This window comes from Macadamia integrifolia, chromosome 3, assembly GCF_013358625.1.
Source record: "Macadamia integrifolia cultivar HAES 741 chromosome 3, SCU_Mint_v3, whole genome shotgun sequence".
Taxonomy (NCBI): Eukaryota; Viridiplantae; Streptophyta; class Magnoliopsida; order Proteales; family Proteaceae; genus Macadamia; species Macadamia integrifolia.
This window is the reverse complement of record NC_056559.1, coordinates 33282504-33304475: the sequence shown is the minus strand read 5'-3', so window position 1 is coordinate 33304475 and position 21972 is coordinate 33282504. Positions and strand designations below refer to the sequence as shown.

General features: G+C 39.7%; 1 protein-coding gene and 1 non-coding gene across 3 annotated transcripts in view; both read right to left on the bottom strand.

Moving 5' to 3' along the window:
- Positions 1-1115: 1115 nt before the first annotated feature.
- Positions 1116-1222, bottom strand: LOC122075030. Its single transcript, XR_006139167.1, has one exon. It is a non-coding gene; the product is annotated as a small nucleolar RNA R71 (small nucleolar RNA).
- Positions 1223-15582: 14360 nt separating this feature from the next.
- LOC122074086 (dynein regulatory complex subunit 6-like) overlaps positions 15583-21972 on the bottom strand; it is a 59271-nt gene continuing 52881 nt past the window's right edge. For both annotated transcript variants that reach the window (XM_042638908.1, XM_042638909.1), the window contains one exon: positions 15583-16093. In XM_042638908.1, coding sequence (XP_042494842.1) covers positions 15909-16093 — 185 coding nt within the window. In that variant the 3' untranslated portion in view covers positions 15583-15908. The remainder of the gene's footprint in view (positions 16094-21972) is intronic.

Here is a 21972-nt window from a genome sequence, read left to right as displayed (position 1 = left end):
TTGTTTTTTTAATTGTATGGGTTGTTTATTTTCAGTTATTTATTTATTTAATTTTAATTACGTGGCTTGCGTCTTTAAATTCTTAGATAACGAATGGTTATGATGTTATTTTAGATACATATGTTTAGGAAGGTAATTAGAATTAGATCACAACCATTAATCGATTCAATTTTGCATTATTGAAAGAAGCAAAAATAAATAAATAAATAAAGTGGATGCTCTCCCTCTGTTCTACCCGTAACTACATTGATCCGTACGCTTGCGGTTATATTTAAAATCTCAAATAAATTTTTGGCACCGTTGTTGGGGAAACAATTTCATGTTGTTTTTCACTTTCTTTTGGTAAATCGGAGTGCTTTATTTATTTTGTTTTGTTTTTTCTTTTCTTTTATTGAATTCTTGAGAAGAACAACTTGTAATAATAGTTGTATCGGTGGAGGTCGTCATGCCTCACAGTATGATAAAGATAGGTTTCACCCTATAGTAGTACCTCAGGAATTGACCTGAGCAACCCCGGATCCCTATCAGTAAGCTCCCAAAAAGTTAAAAAAAATTAAAAAAAATCATAAAAAAAAAGTTTTGCTATCCATTCTTTTGTGCTTGTCTTACTCTAGTTGTGGGTAGTTTTCTGTTGCATGAGTGTTAGGTGGATAGGTAATACTAAGAATCGATTAGAAATAAGAGATCTAATAAGTAGTGACCCAATACGTTTGTTCTCTTTAAAACCTTTCAATATGGAAGACTAATATCAAAACCTTTCACCTAAATCTCTGAAAGATAAGTTCTACCTTGCTAGAACAGCCCAACCTTCCTGCATAGTTCTACCACAAGCCCAGGGCAATAATTTTGAACTCAAATCTCAATACATCACTATGTTGCCCCACTACCATGACCTCTAAGGATGCATACCTATTTCTAAGGGAATTTGAAGAGGTATGTGTTCTAATTAAAATCCAATAGCTTTCTGATGATACTGTTAAGTTTAGGTTTATCACTTTTGCATTAAAGACCAAGCTAAGAAGTGGTTGTATGAGTTACCCACAAATTCCATAACCTCATGGGAACAATTCACAGTTGTCTTCCTTAAGAATTTTTTCCTAACTCATAAGACCAATAAGCTTATAAGTGATATCCTTAAGTTTAGGCAAAAGCCTAGTGAGTCATTTTCCAAACTTATGGAGAGATTCAAGGATCTACTCCAAGAATTCCCTCACCATAGCCTAGAATTATGGTATTTATGCCAAATAATTTATGAGGGTATTGATTACCTAACTAAACAAATGATAAAGTCTATGTGCCCTGAAGAATTCACATCCTTTACCGATGAAGGAAAGGCATGAAAATTCTTACTTGACTTGGCTGACAAAACCCGTGAGTGGGAATCAACCCAAGAGAGTGAAAGAAATATAGGAGGAAAAGAATATTTTATGGATGAAATAGTAGCCAATGAAGCCCATTTAGATAGTTTAATCAAGAGGATTGAGGCTATTGTTCCTAGAGAGCCATCATCAGTTAGTTTGGTTAAGATTTGTGCTTGGTGCTAGTCCCCTAGACATGTCATAGAAGAATGCCCCAACACCTCTGGGGGACTTCTAATGATAGTGTTAATGCCTTATACCAGAATAATCCATATAGTAACACCAACAATCCAGGATGGAGAAATCATCCAAATTTCTCCTGGAATCAGGATAACCAAGCAGGACCTTCCAACTTTCATAATCAAGGTCAACCTGGACCCCAATGGCCTCCCTTTGCACAACAATATTTTTCTCAAAATACTTTTTATAGATCAAATATAGGACCTCAAGCTAGTTTTCCTAGGGCCCCTCTCCTATCATCTTATCAGCAACCCCCTGGGTTTACCAACACTGGAGAGGTAAATAGAATAAATGACTTGGAAAAAAAATATGGCTCTTATGATAAGCCATCAAAATCTTACAAGAGAACTCACCCAAGTTGTCTCAATTATGCGTGAGAGGGAGAAAAGAACTTTACCCAGTCAACCAGAGCCTAACCCTAGGCATCATCAGCCTGTTAGTTCACAAATACCAACTAATGCACCACTGAATATAGTACAAGGTCAGACCCAATAAGGGCTCCCTAACCAATGTAATGTTGTTTATGCCCTTAAGAGTGGTAGAGAGTACCAACAGAGCGTTCCTTAATCTTCTCCATCTATTACTCCTGTTAACTCTCCTTCAGTTGATGACATAAGTGTGACTCTTGTTCCAGATTCGTCTGATGAATCTAAAGATTTTTCTAAAACTAAAGATGATTTGGTTGAAGAAACCAAAAATGATTCTTCTGAAAAATGGAAAATCCTTAATAGTCCTTATGTTCATCATGTCCCATTTCCAAATCGCTTAGTACACAAAAAGAAGACTACTTCCATGGATAAAATTTTAGAAGTCTTCAGAAAGGTAGAAATGAACATCCCTCTTTTGGATGCCATATCCCAGATCCCCCGTCTATGCAAATGTACTGAAAGATTTGTGTACTCACAAATGTATCACTAGTGTGCCCAAAAAAACATTCTTGGCAGGTAACATTAGTTCCATAATTTCTCAGCTTATAGCAGCCAAGTATGAGGATCTAGGGAGCCCTACCATATCTTGTGTCATAGGCAATACCTATATTGAGCATGCCTTACTTGACCTTGGTGCAAGTGTGAATCTTTTACCTTACCATGTGTATAAGAAACTAGGATTGGGAGAATTGAAAGCCACTGAAACTACTCTTCAGTTGGCAGATATGTCTGTTAAGATTTCTAAAAAGGATGCCTGAGGATGTCTTACTATAGGTGGGGGAATATATTTTCCCTATTGATTTCATTGTGTTAGATACTAAGCCCTTCTCAACCAAGGATGAGATCCCAATAATTTTAGGAAGATCATTCTTGGCTACCAGTAATGCATTAATCAATTGTTGGAATGGTTTTCTAAGATTATCTTTTGATAACCAAACTGTTGAGTTTAACATGTTTAGGATAAGCAAGTAACCACATATAGAAGAAGAGATCAATATGCTTGAGGATTTTCTGGATTTTTCTGATGATTTAGTTACCAACTTTGATATTGATTTTGATTCATAATTTCAAGAGTGTATGGATGAGTTGGATGATGATAGTGAAAATTTCTTTTCTGAAGTCTTGAGTCTTTACACACCTGTAGAGCCCTTAGGACCTCTTTTCAATTCCATTCCCAAACCTTTCATAGTTGAATCCCCTAAGCTAGATCTTAAGAAGTTGCCATCTAATTTGAGGTATGCTTTCCTAGGGCTTGACTAGACTCTTTCTGTAATAATTTCTTCAAATTTGACTTCTAGCTAGGAAGAGGAGTTACTTAAAGTGTCAAAAGATAATAAGGAAGTCATAGGTTAGACCATGACTGATATCAAGGGTATAAGCACTTCTATTATGCAACATCATATACATCTTACAGAGGATTCCAAACCATTTATGGAACCCTAAAGAAGAGCTAACCCAGTGATAATGGAAGCTATTAAGAAAGAAATCCTAAAGTGTTTGGATCATTGAATAATTTATCCTATTTTTGATAGTTAATGGGTAAGCCCAGTTCACGTAGTGCCTAAGAAGTCTAGTGTGACTATAGTTCGTAATGCCAATAATGAACTAATTTCAACCCGTGTCTAATCAGGGTGGAGAGTGTGCATAGACTACAGGAAACTTAATGTGACAACCTGGAAGGACCACTTCCCAATCCCATTCATTGACCAGATGTTAGAGAGGTTAGCTAGACATGAATACTATTGTTTTCTTGATGGATATTTCAGCTATAATCAAATCCCAATTGCTTTAGAAGACCAACATAAGACCACTTTTACATACCCATATGGAACATTTTCTTATAGGCATATGCCCTTTAGGCTTTGCAATGCCCCTGCTATGTTTCAACGATGCATGATGAGCATCTTTTCTGACATAGTCAAAAAATTATTAGAAGTATTTATAGATGAATTTTCAATTCATGAGAATTCTTATTCTGAATGTCTTCATCATCTTTCTCTAGTTTTGAAAAGGTATATATCTAAGAATTTGGTTTTGAATTAGGAGAAATGTCATTTCATGGTTAAATCTAGTATTATTTTAGGCTGTGTAATATCCAAGGAGTGAATTAGAGTAGATAGAGCCAAAATGAATTTAATTGATAATTTACCACCTCTTCAATCTGTTAAGGACGTCCGATTTTTTTTAGGGCATGCGGGCTTCTACAGAATGTTTATTAAGAACTTTAGTCAGTTGGCCTGACCTCTCACTTCATTACTTACCAAAGATCAAACTTTTAAATTTCTAAAGAGAGCCTAGAATATTTCAAACAACTTAAGATGGAGTTGACCAATGCACCCATTGTTCAACCACCTATTTGGATTGAACATTTTGAACTGATGTGTGATGCTTCAGATTTTGCCATAGGAGTGGTTTTGGGTCAAAAGATTAATAAGTTGCTCATTGTCATTTACTATGCTAGTAGGACCTTAAATGATACACAACTCAATTATACAACTACTGAAAAAGAATTTTTAGTTGTTATATTTGTATTAGAAAAGTTTCGATCTTACATAGTTGGTTCACATGTGGTGGTGTATACTAATCATTCTGCTCTCAGATACCTAGTTCAGAAGAAGGATGCCAAAGCCCATCTCATTAGGTGGGTTTTACTTTTGCAAGAGTTTGATTTAGAAATTAGGGATAAAAAAGGAGTTGAAAACCTAGTTGTAGACCATTTATCCTAGCTTCTCAATTCTTTGACTATCGATTCTCTAGTCAACGAGAACTTTTCAGATGAACAATTATTTACAATGTCCAGTGAACCATGGTTTGCTGACATTGTCAACTTCTTAGTTTCAAGTGTGACTCCGGATCACTGGCCACCCAAGATAAGTATAGGTTTCATTCCCAAGTTAAGCATTTTTTTTCTGAGATGATCCATATTTGTTTAAGATATGTCCGGATCAGATTATCTGACGATGTGTTCTTGATCATGAGCAACATTCCATTCTCTCTTTTTGTCATGATCATGCATGTGGTGGACACTTTGGACTTAAGAAGACTGTCGTAAAGGTTCTCCAATGCTGATTTTATTGGCCCACTATTTTTAGAGATACTTTTAATTTTTATAAGCCTTGTCTGGCCTGTAAGTCTTTTGGCCGTATCAATAAGAGGAACATGATGCCCCACAACCCTATTTTGGTAGTTGAGATCTTTGATGTATGGGGCATCGATTTTATGGGACCATTCCCTAATTCCTTTGGAAATTTATACATATTTTTTGCCGTTGATTATGTTTTTAAATGGATAGAGGTCATACCTTGTAAATCTAATGACCACAAAGTGGTGGTTCAGTTTCTCAAAGAGAATATTTTTTCCCGCTTTGGTGCACCACGTGCAATAATTAGTGATAGGCGTACTCATTTTTGTAATCGACCTTTTGAGGCCTTAATGAAAAAGTATAGGATCACCCATAAGTTATCTACCCCTCATCATCCCTAAACCACTGGCCAAGTGGAGGTTTTTAATAGGCAGATCAAACATATCTTGGAGAAAATTGTTAATCCCAACCGTAAGGATTGGTCCCTTAGGCTCATTGATACCTTGTGGGCCTATCGGACTGCATTCAAGATTAACCTTGGTCAGTCTCCCTACCGTTTGGTGTATAGAAAAGCTTGTCACTTACTAGTTGAGTTGGAGCATAAGGCCTTTTGGACCATCAAAAAGCTCAACTTTGATTTGTCTAATGCGGGAATTCATCGTATGCTCCAACTATCTGAGTTGGAGGAACTTAGGAATGATGTCTATGAAAATTTCAGGATTTACAAGGAAAAGACTAAAGCTTTCCATAATAAGCACAATTTGCATAAATCTTTTGCAATTAGTGATAAGGCCTTATTGTACAACTCTTGATTGCATCTTTTCCCTAGTAAACTTAGATCCCGATGGGATGGTCCGTTTATTATCCATAATGTATATCCCCATAGGGCTGTGGAGATTTTAAATCCAGGAATAGGGGTAATTTCGAAGGTTAATGGTCATCGTTTGAAACCGTTCCTCGAGTTTCTTATTACTGGTAGTGAAGAGGTCATGGATCTCCATGAACCTCTTTACACCGATGATTAACTTTTAATCAGGTATGACCCCCTTGCATTGTCTTCATTTTTAATTCTTTTCATGCATTAAGGACATTGCATAACTTAAGTGTGGGGGAGGGAAACCTTTTTTTACTTTGTTTTGTTTGTTTTTCTTTTTATTTTTGAGCTTGCTACTTTGGCTTTTGGCTAATGATCATACCATTCGGTTGCTTGATGTATAAAAAGAAAAATTTTGATTAAGGTACCCATTTTGAACGTATAAAAACCCTGTTGAGAAGAAAGAAACAAGCCTGTGTCTTGAGATGGGATTTTCTTTTGAAAAATAAGAGACCCTTGTTTTATGGTATTGGACCAGATGTAAGTCTGTGGGTTCTTTGTACTTTTGATTTGGAGTTGAGACATTCTTTTTAATTTGACATGAGTTGACAAATGTATAATTTTAAATGAAGTGTGAAATGCGGTATAAAGAAGAATAAGAGTTGATTCCCTTGGAACTAGATAGGGCATTGAGCCTCAAGAAGCGTAGTGTCTTGATCGAAATTCCTAGGGAGAAAACTTCTGAAAGAACTCTAGCATCACTGTCTTTGTGAGCATATGCAAAAAGCAAAGTTACATAGTAACTTGGGTGTCTGGTGTTTGCTCCACCATGTCATTCAGGCCAAAAGTAGTGGAGTAGAATAGAGTTTATTAAGTAAAAAAAGGAAAAAAATTACAAATGTTATTAATGCTTGGTAATATGTTTTGGTCAAAAACACTCCAACGCCTTAGTCATTGGTTCCCTATTTCTTCACAAGTGGTTTTGCCTTAAGATAATGATGTTTTGGAAGAAACGAAGTGAGTTCCAAATTAAGAAATATGCTAGTGCTTGAAATTGATAAAGGGTAATAAAAGTTCAAGTGTGGGGGTCCCTTGTAAGAGGAATTATCTTTGCTCCGGATCGGTATAGGCTTTACCTTTAGCCAAGGTTAGAATTTGTTTATTTTGAATTTTGGGTGTATATTCACTGTAAACACCCACGAGACAGAACTAGTCAACTAGGGGTGACTTAGGGGTTTAAAGGCTTGTTGCACATGCTAAGTGCAACCGTGATTCCTACGAAAGTGAGTTAGGTTTTTTGTTTTTATTTTCTTTTTGTTTTGCTCGAGGATAGCAAAGTCTAAGTGTGGAGAAATTCTGATGAGCACATTTATGTGTGAAATTTAGGGTAGTAAAATATGAATTTTACATATTTAGAATGGAACTACCTTGGGTTTTACTCTTTTTTTGCAGGTTTTATATTTTCAAGGCCTTAAGGACTATCGGGCGTTATATCTTCAATTTAACAAGTAAAGAGTCATATTTCTTTTCATGTTGCGAAGAGGACAAAATTCTGAGCAAGATAGACATGGTTAATTAAAAATACACATTCGTTTGGTCACTCGTACAAGTGATTATTCTTTTCAAGCCAAAAAAAGAATAATAGATCAGAACTAAACCGAGATGCAGAACCAGCCCATCTGTAGTTATCCCAGAGGTACAAGAAATATTTCAAATATCAACAATGATTGATGGACCACATCCTTAAGTGATTGAAGATTCGTTTTTGGTAACAACAACTACCTAGCGTAGTTGGTGAGTTGTGGTGTATAAAATCACTTGCTTATTAGGAGGTCTCAAGTTCGAACCTCTTAGCTGTCATTTTGTTGAGGTTTTTATTTTATAAATTTTTTTCTCTCCTACTCCCAAGTTTGAAGAAGAGAGAAAAAAATAAAAAAAAAGAAGAAAAAAGGAAGCAAAATAAAATTAAAAAAAAGAAGAAAAAAAGAAGCAAAATCGTTAGAGATTCCCTACTTTCTACAATTCTCTATCTTCTCTCTCCTCCACCTCATCAACAAGATAAAAAAAATTTTTTTTTTAGAAGCTAAAATCTTTAGCTTCCCTCCCCCATTCTCTATATAATAGAATTAACACAAGGAGAGGAGGCACTTCATTCTTCTTCTAGGGCTTTTTCTTAGTTGCTCTATCTCTTTCTCTAGCTCTAGTTCTAGGTTTATGCTTTAAACACTTTTGTAAATTCTTTTTATTCAATTAATGCAAGCACTTTTGTTTTTGATTCAGTCTTTTATTTTTATTCTTTAAACAATTGAAGTTATAATTTTCAAGTTCTAGTTCTAGGCTTAGTTCTAGGTGACAAGAACAAGCTATGAAGCATGTCTTTCAAGTTCAATTTTTTTCTTCAGATTTGTTTTCTTTAGTACTAAAAATTTCAGATTTGGTTTATTCCAGATCTTGTTTTTAGTACTGGTAGTATCTTAAATTGATCAAGTTTTCAGTTCAAGGGTTGAAGTTCAAGTAAGTAGGCTCCTTCAGTAGTCTTCTCTCCCCCCTCTCATTTCCTCTTCTGACTGTCCTTTCTTTCTTAATTTAGGATTTTAATTTCAGTCGTTACATTATTGCTATCCCTTTCCCCTAAGGTTCATGGCTAGTGTATGTGTTGGCTTTGCTCCTCCTAGTCATAGAATTATCAATTTATTGCTTTTATTTTAATTGTCTCTCTTTCCCTAAAGCCAAGTAGAGTAACCCTTGTAAGAGTGACTCTCTGGTAAAGTAGGAAAGCTCATATTATGACGCATCCCTTGGGCTAAGTAGAGAAGCCTACTTGTGAGTCTCTCTCTAGCTTTATCCCATTTCTTTTACTTTATTTTTATTTCATCATTTTTTTTTTATTTTTTTTAATTGCATGGGTTGTTTATTTTTAGTTATTTATTTATTTAATTTTAATTACGTGGCTTGCGTCTTTAAATTCTTAGATGGTGAATGGTTAGGACGTTATTTTAGATACATATGGTTAGGACGGTAATTAGAATTAGATCACGGCCATTAATCGGTTCACTTTTGCATTATTAAAAGAAGTAAAAAAATATATAAAGTGGTTATTCTCCCTGTGTTCGACCCGTAGCTACACTGATCCATACGCTTGCAGTTACATTTAAAATCTCAAACAGTGGTGCTATTTGTATGGCTTCTTCAAGTGCTACTGTTATTAGTCAAGGCAATGTAAGCATTGAAAATGTGAGTGCTACCAAAGTTGATGCAAAAAATGTGAAAACTATCAGTAGGTGCAATATCTAAGTTGGTGAAAGTGATAGTACTACTGGTATTGCTAGGGCTAAGAGTAACACTATCGCTTTTGCTAAAAGTAAGGGGAAAGAAGTTAGTCAGTCAATGCAAGTTGATTTTGTCATTTCTGATGATGAGGAAGATAGTGATTATGAAGTTAATGATGACAATGATAGAAAATATGTAAAGTCAAAGGAAATCAATGAGTTAGAAGATGATGACAATTGTGATTCAGCCTATGGTGATGATGATGAGTATAAATGAGAACACATGATACAAATAGTAAACCAGATGATGATAGTGATAAAGAATACAATTCTGATGAGTATAATGAAGGGTATGACAGAGATTATGACAAGAATGCAAATACAAAAGTTGAGTTTGCTCTACACTATGTGTTTTATAATGTGTACCACTTTAGAGTTTCCCTTTAGACTCATGCTTTATAGGAAGGAATTGATATTTTGAAAACGAAAAATGAGAAGACCATGGTAAGTGCTATATGTAATGAGGATGGTTGCAATTAGACAGTATATGCCTCATGTATGGAGGATAAATCCACTTTCAAGATTAAGACATTGGGTCCACCACACCTTGTAGTGGTGGACCTACAAAAAGGAATATGAATATTACTTATAGGTGGATAGCAAGAAAACTTGCTCCAATGCTGAAGTCAGAGTCAGATATGAGTGCGAAGAGTATGAAAGTAAATTTATATCAATAGTATAGTTTTGAAGCACACACTCTACAACATAAAACACGTAATTTGGCAAGAGGAGAGAGTAAAGAGAGCTTTGTTAGTGCATATGCTAAATTTCCTGGTTATGACAATTTGTTAAGAAGGTCTAACCCTGATACTTATTTCAAGCTCCAACCATATAAGAGACATGACTTAACCAAACCTTCTCAATTTAAGAGATTATTTGTGTGCATCCAAGCTTGCAAAATTAGATTTTTGAATTGATGTAGAAATTTTATAGGTCTAGACGGATGTCATCTCAAAGGTAGATATGGTGGAGTCATCTTGTCTGCAATTTCATTGGATAGCAACAATAGATTATATCCTATTGCATTCAGTGTAGTTAAAGTGGAGAGCAAAGATAATTAGTCCTTTTTTTTATATTGCTTAGAAGAAGCACTTGGGGTGGAGAACTTTGACATGGGCCTTACATTCATGTAAGATAAATAGAAGACATATATATTTTTTAGAAAATCTATATTGATATGGCATTTACTTGTTATTAAGTAAATATCAAGAACTAATTAAGTGTGAATAATTTGTTTTGTAGGGGCTTGCAGATGTAATTTCTGTGATTTTTCCTTATGCTCATTATAGAAATTGATGTAGACACTTATACAACAATTTCAAGAGCATATATCCGGGTTTGTTATTGAAGACCCAGTTTTGGAAAGCATGCTGAGTGTCTAATGAATTCATCTTCAAGAAAGCAATAGATAGGATAAAGCAATGCAACAGTAAAGCACATGACTGGTTAATGAAAAACAATAATCCTTCCATGTGGAGTAAACATACTTTTGATTTTAGAGAAAAAAATGAGCATTTTTTTACAAATAACATGACTGAGTCTTCCAACAACTGGGTAGAATAATTAAGAAGCAAGCTTATTCTAACACTGGTTGATGAGATTAGAGCTACGTTGATGAAAGACTTGTTAAAAGGTATAGAAAATTTGTTGATGTGGATGGAAAGGTGACACCAAGCATTAAGAAGAAATTGGTCTTGCTCATTGAAGATGCAAGATTTTGTAAGGTTATTCCAACAGGATATGTTGAATTTGAGGTCATTGATGAAAATTTAAGATTTGTGGTTAATTTGGCAAACAAGACCTGTTGTTGCAAGATTTGGAAAGCTACAAGAATTCCATGTAAATATGTTGCAGCATGAATCATGCATATCAGAGGTGATATTGAAGCCTATTGTGATCCATTCTACACAGTAGAGACATACAAAATGGCACACAGAAAAATAATTCACCCGATACCAAATTTGGAAAATCTAAAAGCTAGTGAAGATAATGATGTATGGTATCCTCTTCCATTGAAAAGGCTACTTGGTAGACCCAGGAAAAAATGAAAAGAGAGCCTGGTGAAGAAGAACCTTCACAAGTTAGGAAAAAAGATAATCAACTACAATGTGACATGCAAATTATTTGGTCACAACAAGAAGACTTGCCAAAGAGATCTACTCACACAAGGAAAGGGACCATCGTCCAGTAAGAGAGGTGGTTTCAAGGTATAATCATTTAAAATCTCTACTTGTTATATAGGGTATATTTTTCCTTAGCATGGTCTTAACCATTTATTTTTTGTGACTTAATGTGTAGAGAAAGAAAATGAATGAAGATGTGGATGCAGCTACCAACTCCCAAATGGTCACAAGATCCCAAGCTTCTACTCAAGACCCTGTTAGGAATGCAAAAGAGAAGCAAAGGGAAAGAATGGCTAGAAAGACAACATGGATAAAGGCAAAAAGAGCTAGTGACAAAAGAGATGGTGGAAATAAAAAATGGGAACCAAGTTAGTATTATAATTTTTAGGACTTACTCAGGTTGATATTGGTCTGTAAATAGTTGATTTTGGAATGGCTTTTTAATGGTGTTGTAATATTTTTAGATGGTCTCTGGTTGACATTGGTCTTGACCACATTGCCTTTACTTTTTAATGGTATTGTAATAGTTTGGTGCAACTCTTTTTTATTTAAGTTCCAGTAATTTTAGACTCATCTTGCACCTCAACATTGATAATACACAGGTCACTCCAAACATTCCAATATAGTAAATCCCCATTTTGACAACATAATTGCAAATCAACCACAATTTCATTGAAAATAGCTAACTACAGATTGGAATCTTTTACAACATGATATGTCATTCATAAGCTTCGATTAAGCTTATCCACTCAAATACAAATAAATAAATAAATAATACAACAATAACCTTTACAATTTGACCCATCACATTCAAGCTATTCTTCAAACTACGGATTTCTTTAGTCAACATCTATTGCTCATCATTCATCTGTTGTTCCATTTGTATAAGTCTTCCATATACTGTGGTTTCATATGCAGTAGTTTCAGGAATGCCTTGCATGGGTGAACACCATGAGAAAAAACCATAGCCTCCTCTTGGAAACTCTAAACAATAGTTGTAGATTTGTTCATATTTTGAACACTTAGAAATCCTCACTACTATCTTTCTATTACATCCACATCTTAAATTCCGATAATTTAATGGACACTGGGAGTTGGAAGAGTCATTAACATTGCTAGGTGACATAGTATATCGATAACAAAAACATTACATCCAAATCAACACTACCTATGAGAAGAATTAAAGCTAGATCACTACACAACAATAAAGAATAAAGCTTATGGACTCAAAATCCTGTGATACCAACAACATGATTTTCCATTTTATAAAATCCTTTGTTCTAAATCAATACTGAGATACCAATTTCTCTGTAGACCAATTTGGTCACTCTATTCTGATTCAATACAGAGCAACCAATTTAAAATATTAAACCCCTTGAAGGTCCCCTGAAGGTCTGAGTCAATATCCTTCCTGGTTGTACACCAACTTGAAGGATAAAACCCAATATGAGAAAGTAACAAATCCCACTTACCTTCAGTTGTTAGCTTAGAGACAGACTATGAGGTCACACTCCAATTGCTGCTAGGGCTTTCAATAAAGCCTTCGAAACCTCACTGCTACTCCTTCTGCTAGGGTCGCGGATGAAGATCTGGAGTGGAGCTACCCATCGCAGTCGTTGTCTGCTGCTGCTACTAACGTCATACTCGCCTAGCTAGGGTTGCTACTAAAGCTGATGGTAAGAGCATGTAACGGTTTAGAATGGTAAAAATGAGCTCTTTTTAGAGTTTAAGTAGAAGGGTAAAAAAGTAATTTCCCATTTTCATTTACGGTGTTACAAATTAGGTGTGGTGGATATTATTTTCATTTTTGGGGTCACTCCAAATTGTGGAGATTTTTAGGGGTGGTACAAGAAAATTTCCCTTTTGTTTATGCTTATTATTGAACGAATAAGAATAAGATATCATGAAAGAAGACTTGTTCATGAAATTTGCTGACTATGGAATCCTAAATGAAATTTCAGAAAATCTATTAACCTTGTCGACATCTGCAAGGTATTCATGGCTCAAGCAATGGTATTCTCCTAATCTTTAACAATAGAATTCGTGTTCATGCATCAAAAGCATACTTGGCTTTCTTGAAACTCAGCTTTGTAAAAAAAACCCAGTGAGAGCCCACCCCAAGAATGTTCTCCTCATGGAAGCTCTTAGTTTCTACCTACTCCTTCAGTTCTGTTATCTCGGACAGCGAGAGTGTGGGTTGCAACACCAACAAGGTAGGGCTTGGTCTCGAGTATAGGGGAGAGGGGGGGGGGGATTGGAGATATAGGGTGACGGGTTGCAACATTGAGTGTGAGAGAGGGTGGGGGTAGATGCAATTGCACTGGAGAGAGAAGCACAGGACACATCAGCTGAGGGAGAGGGATATACCCAGTGAGTCACTATCTGATATGATTCAAACGGAGAGAGAAGCATAGGACACATCAGCTGAGACAATGCAAACCTAGGCAACGACAAAAGCACAACGCTCTGTAACTACCCCCAAACCGGCTTGGATAATTACATGTAGGGTACCACAAAATATGTGCTCTGTAACTCGGCTAGGACGAGATCCCATTTTGATATGAAATTCTAGTAGCTATGCGGCTATATTCAGAGGGCATCTAGGGGTAAGGGTCGCGATAATATAAATCCTTCTTCTCCTCTTTTTCTCTTGGAGGTGGCTATCCTCGAAATAATATGTGAGTTTCCTTTTGCTTTGTTAACGCTTGTGGTGTATACTGGTTTACCTATCACAATCCAACAAGAAATCCCGAGGCCGATCCAAAACATGGATGTGGATCATCATAGAAGTCAAGAAGAAGACAACGGATACGAAATCACTGAGGACCATTGATCTTCACCACTACGACCTTTACATATCCAAGATACAGATGTGGGTGGATTAATCTCATCTAATGGTCAACAAGATGCTAGTGTGTAAAATTCCATCATATGACACTAATGTGGAGAACCCCTGCCCTCACCCCCTCCCAAAAAAAAAAAAAAAAAAATTAATAATAATAATAATAATAATGGCTGTAATTTTTGAAAAAATCACCCTCCATTATTACATGGATAATTACCCTAAATTATCATTTCAACACCTCCCATTTTTTTGAAACCAAAATTACCTTATAATTTCCCTTGCTTTATCCCCAAAAGTTGTTTGATACAATATTTCATGCAAGGTTAACAAACATCTTCAAAAAAAGTTGAAAGTTTCTTAATGCAAGTAAACTTTATTATGAATACGTGAAGGAAAAAACGCTGCCCAATAAATTTGTACCAAGATAACAGGCACAAAATGATCACATTGCCCTGCACTTAGTTCAGACTCTGGATCCACCCGAATCTTTTTCTGGTGACTCGGTGTAACGATCTGGCAAAGCACTAGTGCTGGAAAAGGCAAAGACCATCCCACCAGCATCTGATAGGCAATGCTGCGAATATAATATGCTTCTCTGCTTCATAATAGCCAAAAACCAAAAAGATGGCCAAGTGCTTTCTACCCGAGAGCGACCCCTGCGCCAAGACAACACCCCCCCCCCCCCCCCCCCCCACCCCAAAGGGACATAGTGATCTTTGCATGCCCCATCTAGTGCAAGGTCAGATCTCGGACAGAAAAATGTCCCCAGAAAGATCAAAACTGTGCAACGGCCAACACCCGAAGATGCCACCATTACCATCAAACCGTACACCATATGAATATGAGAGCATGAGTTTCACCAATCACCCACAACTCGTGAATGAGCACACGAATTTCACAATCATCCACCGCTCGTAACATGTCATTACTGAACTTGCAGAGAGAGAGAGAGAGAGAGAGAGAGAGAGGGGGTTATTCAGTACCAAGAGATTTAGATTAGTTCAGGTTTAGATTTTTTTTTTTTTTTTCAAATGGTGCCTTCACATATGATTGGTTGACCATGTTGAAGAGTGGAGTAAGTTGATGGCATGATAAGAAAGGGGATTATCGCAAAATCAGATTGAAATCGAGAAGGAAATGAAATGAAGACACTGATTGGTAAGAAAATATTCCGATCTAATTCAACCAAAAGAAAATCCCCTCCAAGTAACAGCTTGTGTTGTGTGTCTGGAGAGAGGATGGATTTTCCAGTGCCAATTCAGAGGCAAACTGACGCCCAGGGTCCAGACTGATGAAAACAAGACTCGGTCTAAACCATATGAATACATGATCTCATGCATAGATGATATGACACAGATGTAACTTGCAAAAAAGGTACAAGCATAAGTAGATGATAGCTATATACAATTTCTGTAGTTCCAAAGGAGCATTTTTACATCACGCAAAGGAAGCATATCTACACTAATCTTTTCTGTGTATCACACTGTAAGAAAGCTTCACATACAGCACAGAGCAGTCCCTCCTCCCTACAGAACCCAGTTATATTTACACTTCTTAAACCAATCTTCCATATGTACAACTTCATCAAGCATCTTCAAGCTTGGTTCTTGTACTAAGATACGCTTATAACCAAAACTATATACATATTTGTACTTCCATGCTATTTACATAGATATGATGGTTCTGGAATTATTCAGGTCGAACACTAACCAGATTAGGAAGAGCAGTGGACTGAAGCTTCTTAATTTCACTTGCAGTCACCTTACAGGATTCCAATGTTAATGATCTCAAATTCTTTAAAGGCTTCAAATGGGGCAACCCCGCATTAGTGATTCGGGAATTCGAAACATTCAGAGACACCAATGCAGTCAATCCTGTATTTGCACAGTACAACGTAAAGTTAGAAAACAGGAGCTGAGACGAATTGAGCACACTGTCACGGCCTTAGACCTTTCTAAGCAGCCGCGCCGGCACTTAGCACTCCCACTAGCACTAAGTCAGCCTAACCACCCTCCTTAAGGGATTTGGGAAGAGAAAAAATGAACACAAGAGTGAGTTTGAGAAGAACAAACTTGTATTGCACTAAAGAACTCTTAAGTACAAGGCTTGAGAACTCACTTGCTTGGTGCCTTAGCTAAATGAGGGCACCTCTATTTATAGGCACTCCTAGTTACAATGAATGGTTGGGATATGTACATGTGTCTTACATCCAACGGTTGGGGAGGAAACTAGAAGTTTCCCACCTCCTTAGTGGAGAACTCTAGAAACCTCCCATAATATTTCCTTATAAAATATCTAGAGTTCCACACTTTGGTAGAAATCTCTAGAAACTGGGCCTTACTAAGCCATTGGGCTTGGCTTGTGGGCCATCAGTGGGCAGGCTGTGACAACACGCTCCCAAGTTAATAAAACAAGAACTCTAAATCACCCGGATTTGAAACACAGACCATATATATGTTCTCGAGAAAATCTAATGCACCCCAGTGGTGCAAAAGTTAATGAGTATGACTTAGTTGGACCTTTGGCCCAGGGACTGCCCTACGTAAAAAACCCAATCATATGAATCAGTCAACACATGGAATTCAGAAAATTTCTCCCTCCCCCATGTCCGACAACCCTCCAGCAGCAAGCTCTGTTGGAAACCCCTCCCTCCCTACCCTCTCCCTTAGCCATACTACCCCCACCTCCTCCTCCCTCCCCTCCCCTCCCCTCCCCCGCCACCTCCTTCCGCTCAAACTACTCGACCTTGGTCCTCTGTCGTTCGATCATCTCCTCCCCCCCACCCAAAAAAAAAAAAAAAAAACGTTGGTCATTCCCTGTTCTTCCTCCCTCCTTCCATAACTCTTGAGCCCTTCGCCCTCTGTCCCCCTGGCTTGCTGGAGCCTGATATTCCCAAATGGAGACATTGCCTGATTGGGTAATTCATCGGCAGTCGATCGCCCTTCAGTATTGTCAAGATCTCCCTCCAAAAGCAATGGTGTCCTCTGAGCGAAACATCCACCTTCATGCTGGCCAATGGCACTTTTGTTTTCAACTTTCCGGATGAATCAGATAAAACCAGAGCTCTTGATGGTGGCCCCTTGTACATTGGAAAGAAACCCATCTTCTTGCATCCCTGGGATAAATATACGTCCTTCAGCAAAGTGAATCTCTTCTCCATCCCTACATGGGTTAAGTTTCAACCTCCCCCTTCATAATTGGGGAGCAAAAGGACTGAGCTTAGTGGGATCAGTCGTCGGTAAACCTCTATACTTTGACATGAAAACCAAGATCATGGATCGCCTCTCCTTTGCCAGAATCTGCATTGAGATCACGGCTGATCATGCGCTTCCCTCCTCTGCCACAATTACTGATGGGGAAGGGTTCTCCTTCGATCATGAAGTGCAATATAACTGGATCCCTCTAATCTGCACCCTCTGCAAGTCCTTTGGTCACTCTACAAAGAACTGCTCCCAACTTCCTCAACCTGCTCAAGACAAGCCTCTCGATGCCACAGCCTACCATGGAGTCTATCCCCTTGCCGAGGATGCCAATTCTCCCCTTCCTTGGCCATGAGAGGAAGGAGAAATCTCCATCGAAGATTCCAGAACCGATGTCGCATGGCCGAGCCCGCCTCACCAAAGAAACCTTTGGACATGGAAGACCTCAATCCGTTGGTCCCTTGGAAGACATCCTTCTACCAAGCAGTCTGAATAGGTTCTCTATTCTTTCAAATGGAGATTCGACTAATGATAGCAACTTAATGACCTCTACTACGTCTGCGTGATTGTCTGGGGCTGACTCAGACTCTGATTCATCTGTCGATGTTGTTGTCCCATCCAGCCCTGATCTTGTCACCGCTGGCCACCGCTCTGGCTCTAGCACCGCCACCCTCCTCACCCCCTCTGCTTCTGAACCTCGCCTTTCTTCTCCTCTCTTTCAGGTTCTGTTTCTTTAACCTTCGCTAACCCTAACGGCTCTGACCTCCTCAACCCTCTCCCATCCAGCCAAACCTGGTCCACTTTTCCTATCTCAACCGACTTTTCCTATCTCAACCGACCAAACTATCAGCTTTATCCTACTCCTAACCTCCCCCCTCCTGAACTGACCCTCCATCCTACCTCCACACCCAACTCCGCTATCCACCTGGAGATATCCAACTTCAACATTTTCCCGATCCATCAATTCGCTCCACCCTTGAACCCTTCGGGCGCTTTTAACCCGAATCGTCATCGTCCTTCACCCGCCTGGCCTCCTGCCCCCTCTGCCTTCTCCTGTCTTCTCGGTAACTGCCTCTTTAGCCTCGCCCGACGATCCAGTCCCTCTCTGCTTGCCCTTCTTTGCCTGCTGACACCACTTCTGCTGCTTCCATCATCACCGCCATGCAAGTTGCCACCATCAACGCCTGCGCCTGCTTTCATCATGGCTCCTTCAACCTCTGCCAATCCTGCAGACATCATCTCAACTGCCACGTCTTCTACCTCTCCTGCCAATCTAACTGCTTCACCTTATGTTGCCTTAGCTGCAACCTCCTCCGCAGCCATCACCCCTGCCAGGTCTGTTACAGCCTCTGCTACAAACGCCACTGCTGCTTCTCCCACAGCCAGTTCGTCTACTTCCTTTGCCTCTTCTGCAAATGCCACGTCTGTTGTCATTGCCACGACTGCTTCCTCATCCTCTACCTCTACTGCCACCGCAATTCACTATGCTGCCTCTGCCCTTACTGAAGCCACGTCTGCTGCCATGTCTGCTGGCCCAATTCCCGTCACGCTAGATGGCCTTCTTCCTCTCCCACTTGTCGGAGCCTCCCCAAGTCCCCCTGTGGGTCTGATTAGCTCTCTCGGGACATCTCAAAGGCCGCCACCTCTTCCAGTCATGCTGCATAATACCTTGGAAGGTACTACATCGACTCTCAGGTCTACGCTTCGCCCGCCCGAGCTGGCTTGAGACCACCCCTGTGAGATCCCCTAAAGCTGTTGGTCATCCTCCCTCCCCTCTGGAGCTTCATCCTGAACTGTCGATTCTTCAGGCCCCCATTCCCTCTTTTGATGCTCTTGGCTCGCTGCATCCTGCCACTGAAGACCTTCCCTTTTTGGGGGCCCTGCCATTATCCCATTGCCACCCTCGGGAAAAAACCATGTCCTCTCAACCCTCCTCCCATCTTGCCTCCAAAGGGACTACTTCTAAACCCATGAAATCTAAGGCTCCTACCCCCTCCTCCCTCAAAGAGTACCACTGTCGGTTACTTCCTTCCTGCTCCCCCAAGCACTCACTGCATCATGCTTCCCCTTTAAAATGACCCTCTAGACCATTTGGAATGTCTGTGGTCTAAACGCCCCGGCCAAGCATGCCTCCATTCATTCCCTCATTAAATCTTCCAGGGCTGCCCTCTGTTGGCTATTGAAAACTCATGTTCTTGAGCGCAATGCTTCCCATATTGCTGCCTCCATTGCACCCTCTTGGGCCTTCCTTTTCAACTATGCCCATTGCCCTAATGGTCGCATCTGGATCCTTTGGGACCCCCTCCTCCTAGTTTCTAGCATATCCTCCTCCTCCCACTCTATCCACCTGTGCGTTTCCTCCCCCCTCTGGCTCTCTCCTTTGCTACTTCTCAGCCATCTATGCTCTGAACCGGACTATGGATAGGATCTCCCTTTGGGCTGATCTTCCCTCCTTTGCCTCTTCCATGGCTCCCTCCCCTGGGACCTAGCTGGAGAGTTCAATGTCATCAGAGCTTCCCATGAGAAGATTGGTGGGGATCTTATTGACTCTCCCTCCATTGAAGCTTTCAATAACTGTATTAATGATATTGGAGTTAATGACCTCCGCTGGTCGGGAACCCAATTCTATTGGCCAAATCGCCACAGTGGCCCGGGTAGAATTGCTTGCAACCCGGATCATGCTCTTGTCAACGAAGCCTGGCTTGTAGCTTTCCCCTCTTCCCATACCACATTTGAGCTTCCTGGTATCTCTAACCACTCCCCCATCTCACTCCTTGTTCACCATCTCGTTTCTTTCGGTCCCAAACCCTTCAAGTTCTTCCACATGTGGTCTCTTCACCAGGACTTTCACCCCATTGTCCAGGCTGCTTGGTCTATTCCAGTCTATGCTCTCTCATCCCCTCTCCTTGCCTTTGCTAGGAAGCTTAGGAATGTCAAATCTGCTCTCAAGAGTCGGAACTTTCTCTCCTTTGGTAACATCTCCTCCAACGTTACCGCATTACCACATGCAAGGAAAAGCTCCTTCTCATCCAATCTAGGATTCAACTGGACCAGCTCAATTCCTCCTTGGTTGAAGAAGAAAAAGAGGCCTCCACCGATCTTTCCCCCCTCCTTGCCCAAGAAGAAAGCTTCCTTAGGGAAAATCCAGTATCAAATGGCTTGAGCTTGATGCTTCCAACTTTGCTTACTTCCACAGATCTCTCAAGGCTCGGTCCAATGCTAATTTGATCCCCAAGCTCCTATCTTCCTCTGGTAATGCTCTCACCAATCTAGAATATACAAAAGCTGAAGCTACCTCATGCTTCTCAAACCTCTTCAACCCTTCCACCACCCCTCTTCTCCCCCCGAATCTCATCAACAAATTCATCCCCGACCACTCTCTCCCACCTCTTCTCTCCATCCTTTCGAAGGATGAGGTCCTAGCCACCATCCTCTCGCACAAAGCTAATAAGGCCTCTGGCCCTGATGACTTTAGTATGGGGTTCTTCTCTTCTGTTGGCACATCATCAGAGCTGATCTAATCCATGTCATCCCCAACTTCGTCCTCTCCCCTAGTCAAATCCACCATGTCAACCACACCTTCCTCTGCCTCATCCCCAAAAAAGAGGGTGCCATTTCCATGCCTAATTTCAGACCTATTTCCCTTGCAACATTTTCTACAAGTTCATTGCCAAGATCTTAGCTAACCGCATTCAGGTTGTTATCAACTCCCTAGTTAGTCCCAACCAATCTGCCTTCATTGTTGGCAGGAGCATTACTGGCAACATTACGATTTGTTATGAAATTGTTAAGGGGTTTGACTGCAAGTCTCACTCCTCTGCAACCCTTCTCAAAATTGATATCCACAAAGCATTCAATTCTATCCGATGGGATTTCATTGAGCAAGTTCTTTTACTCATGTCCCTCCCCCCCTTCCTTTGTGCACTGGATTCATTCTTGTATTTCGTCCCCTCCTCCGTCCTGGTCAATGACAACCTTGCTGGCTACTTCTCCGTAGGATTTGCCAAGGCTGCCTCCTCTTTCCACTTCCACCTTTCCCTGGAGGTCCACGCTCAATCCAATCCTCCATGGACCAACACCTCATTTACCCGATCCCTAAATGCAAATCCCTCATGCTTACCCACCTTGCCTTCGCGGATAACCTCATGATCTTCTCAAAGGCTGACCCAACATATACTAATATTGCCAGATCCTCAAACTCATCTGGAAGATTGTAACCAGGCAGAATATTATTTGGGTCTCTTGGGTCTACTCCGCCCCACTTAAAAATGACTCCTCTGTATGGCTTTCCCCTCTCCTGATGCCTCCTGGATTTGGCGCAACATTCATGCCAAAAGGCCTTCCTCATGACTATCTCCTATTCTATAGGGAATGGGTCTTCCACCTCTCTGTGGCTGAATCCTTAGCACCCAACTGGCACCCTCCTTCTTTTAATCACTCCCCATGTCCCTATTCTTCGGGCCTCCCCAGACTGGCCTGTTGCTCCATCATCTCCCTTGGGAAATGGACCTCTCCTCCTTTTCCTCCTCCCACTCTTGTTGATCTCTGGTACT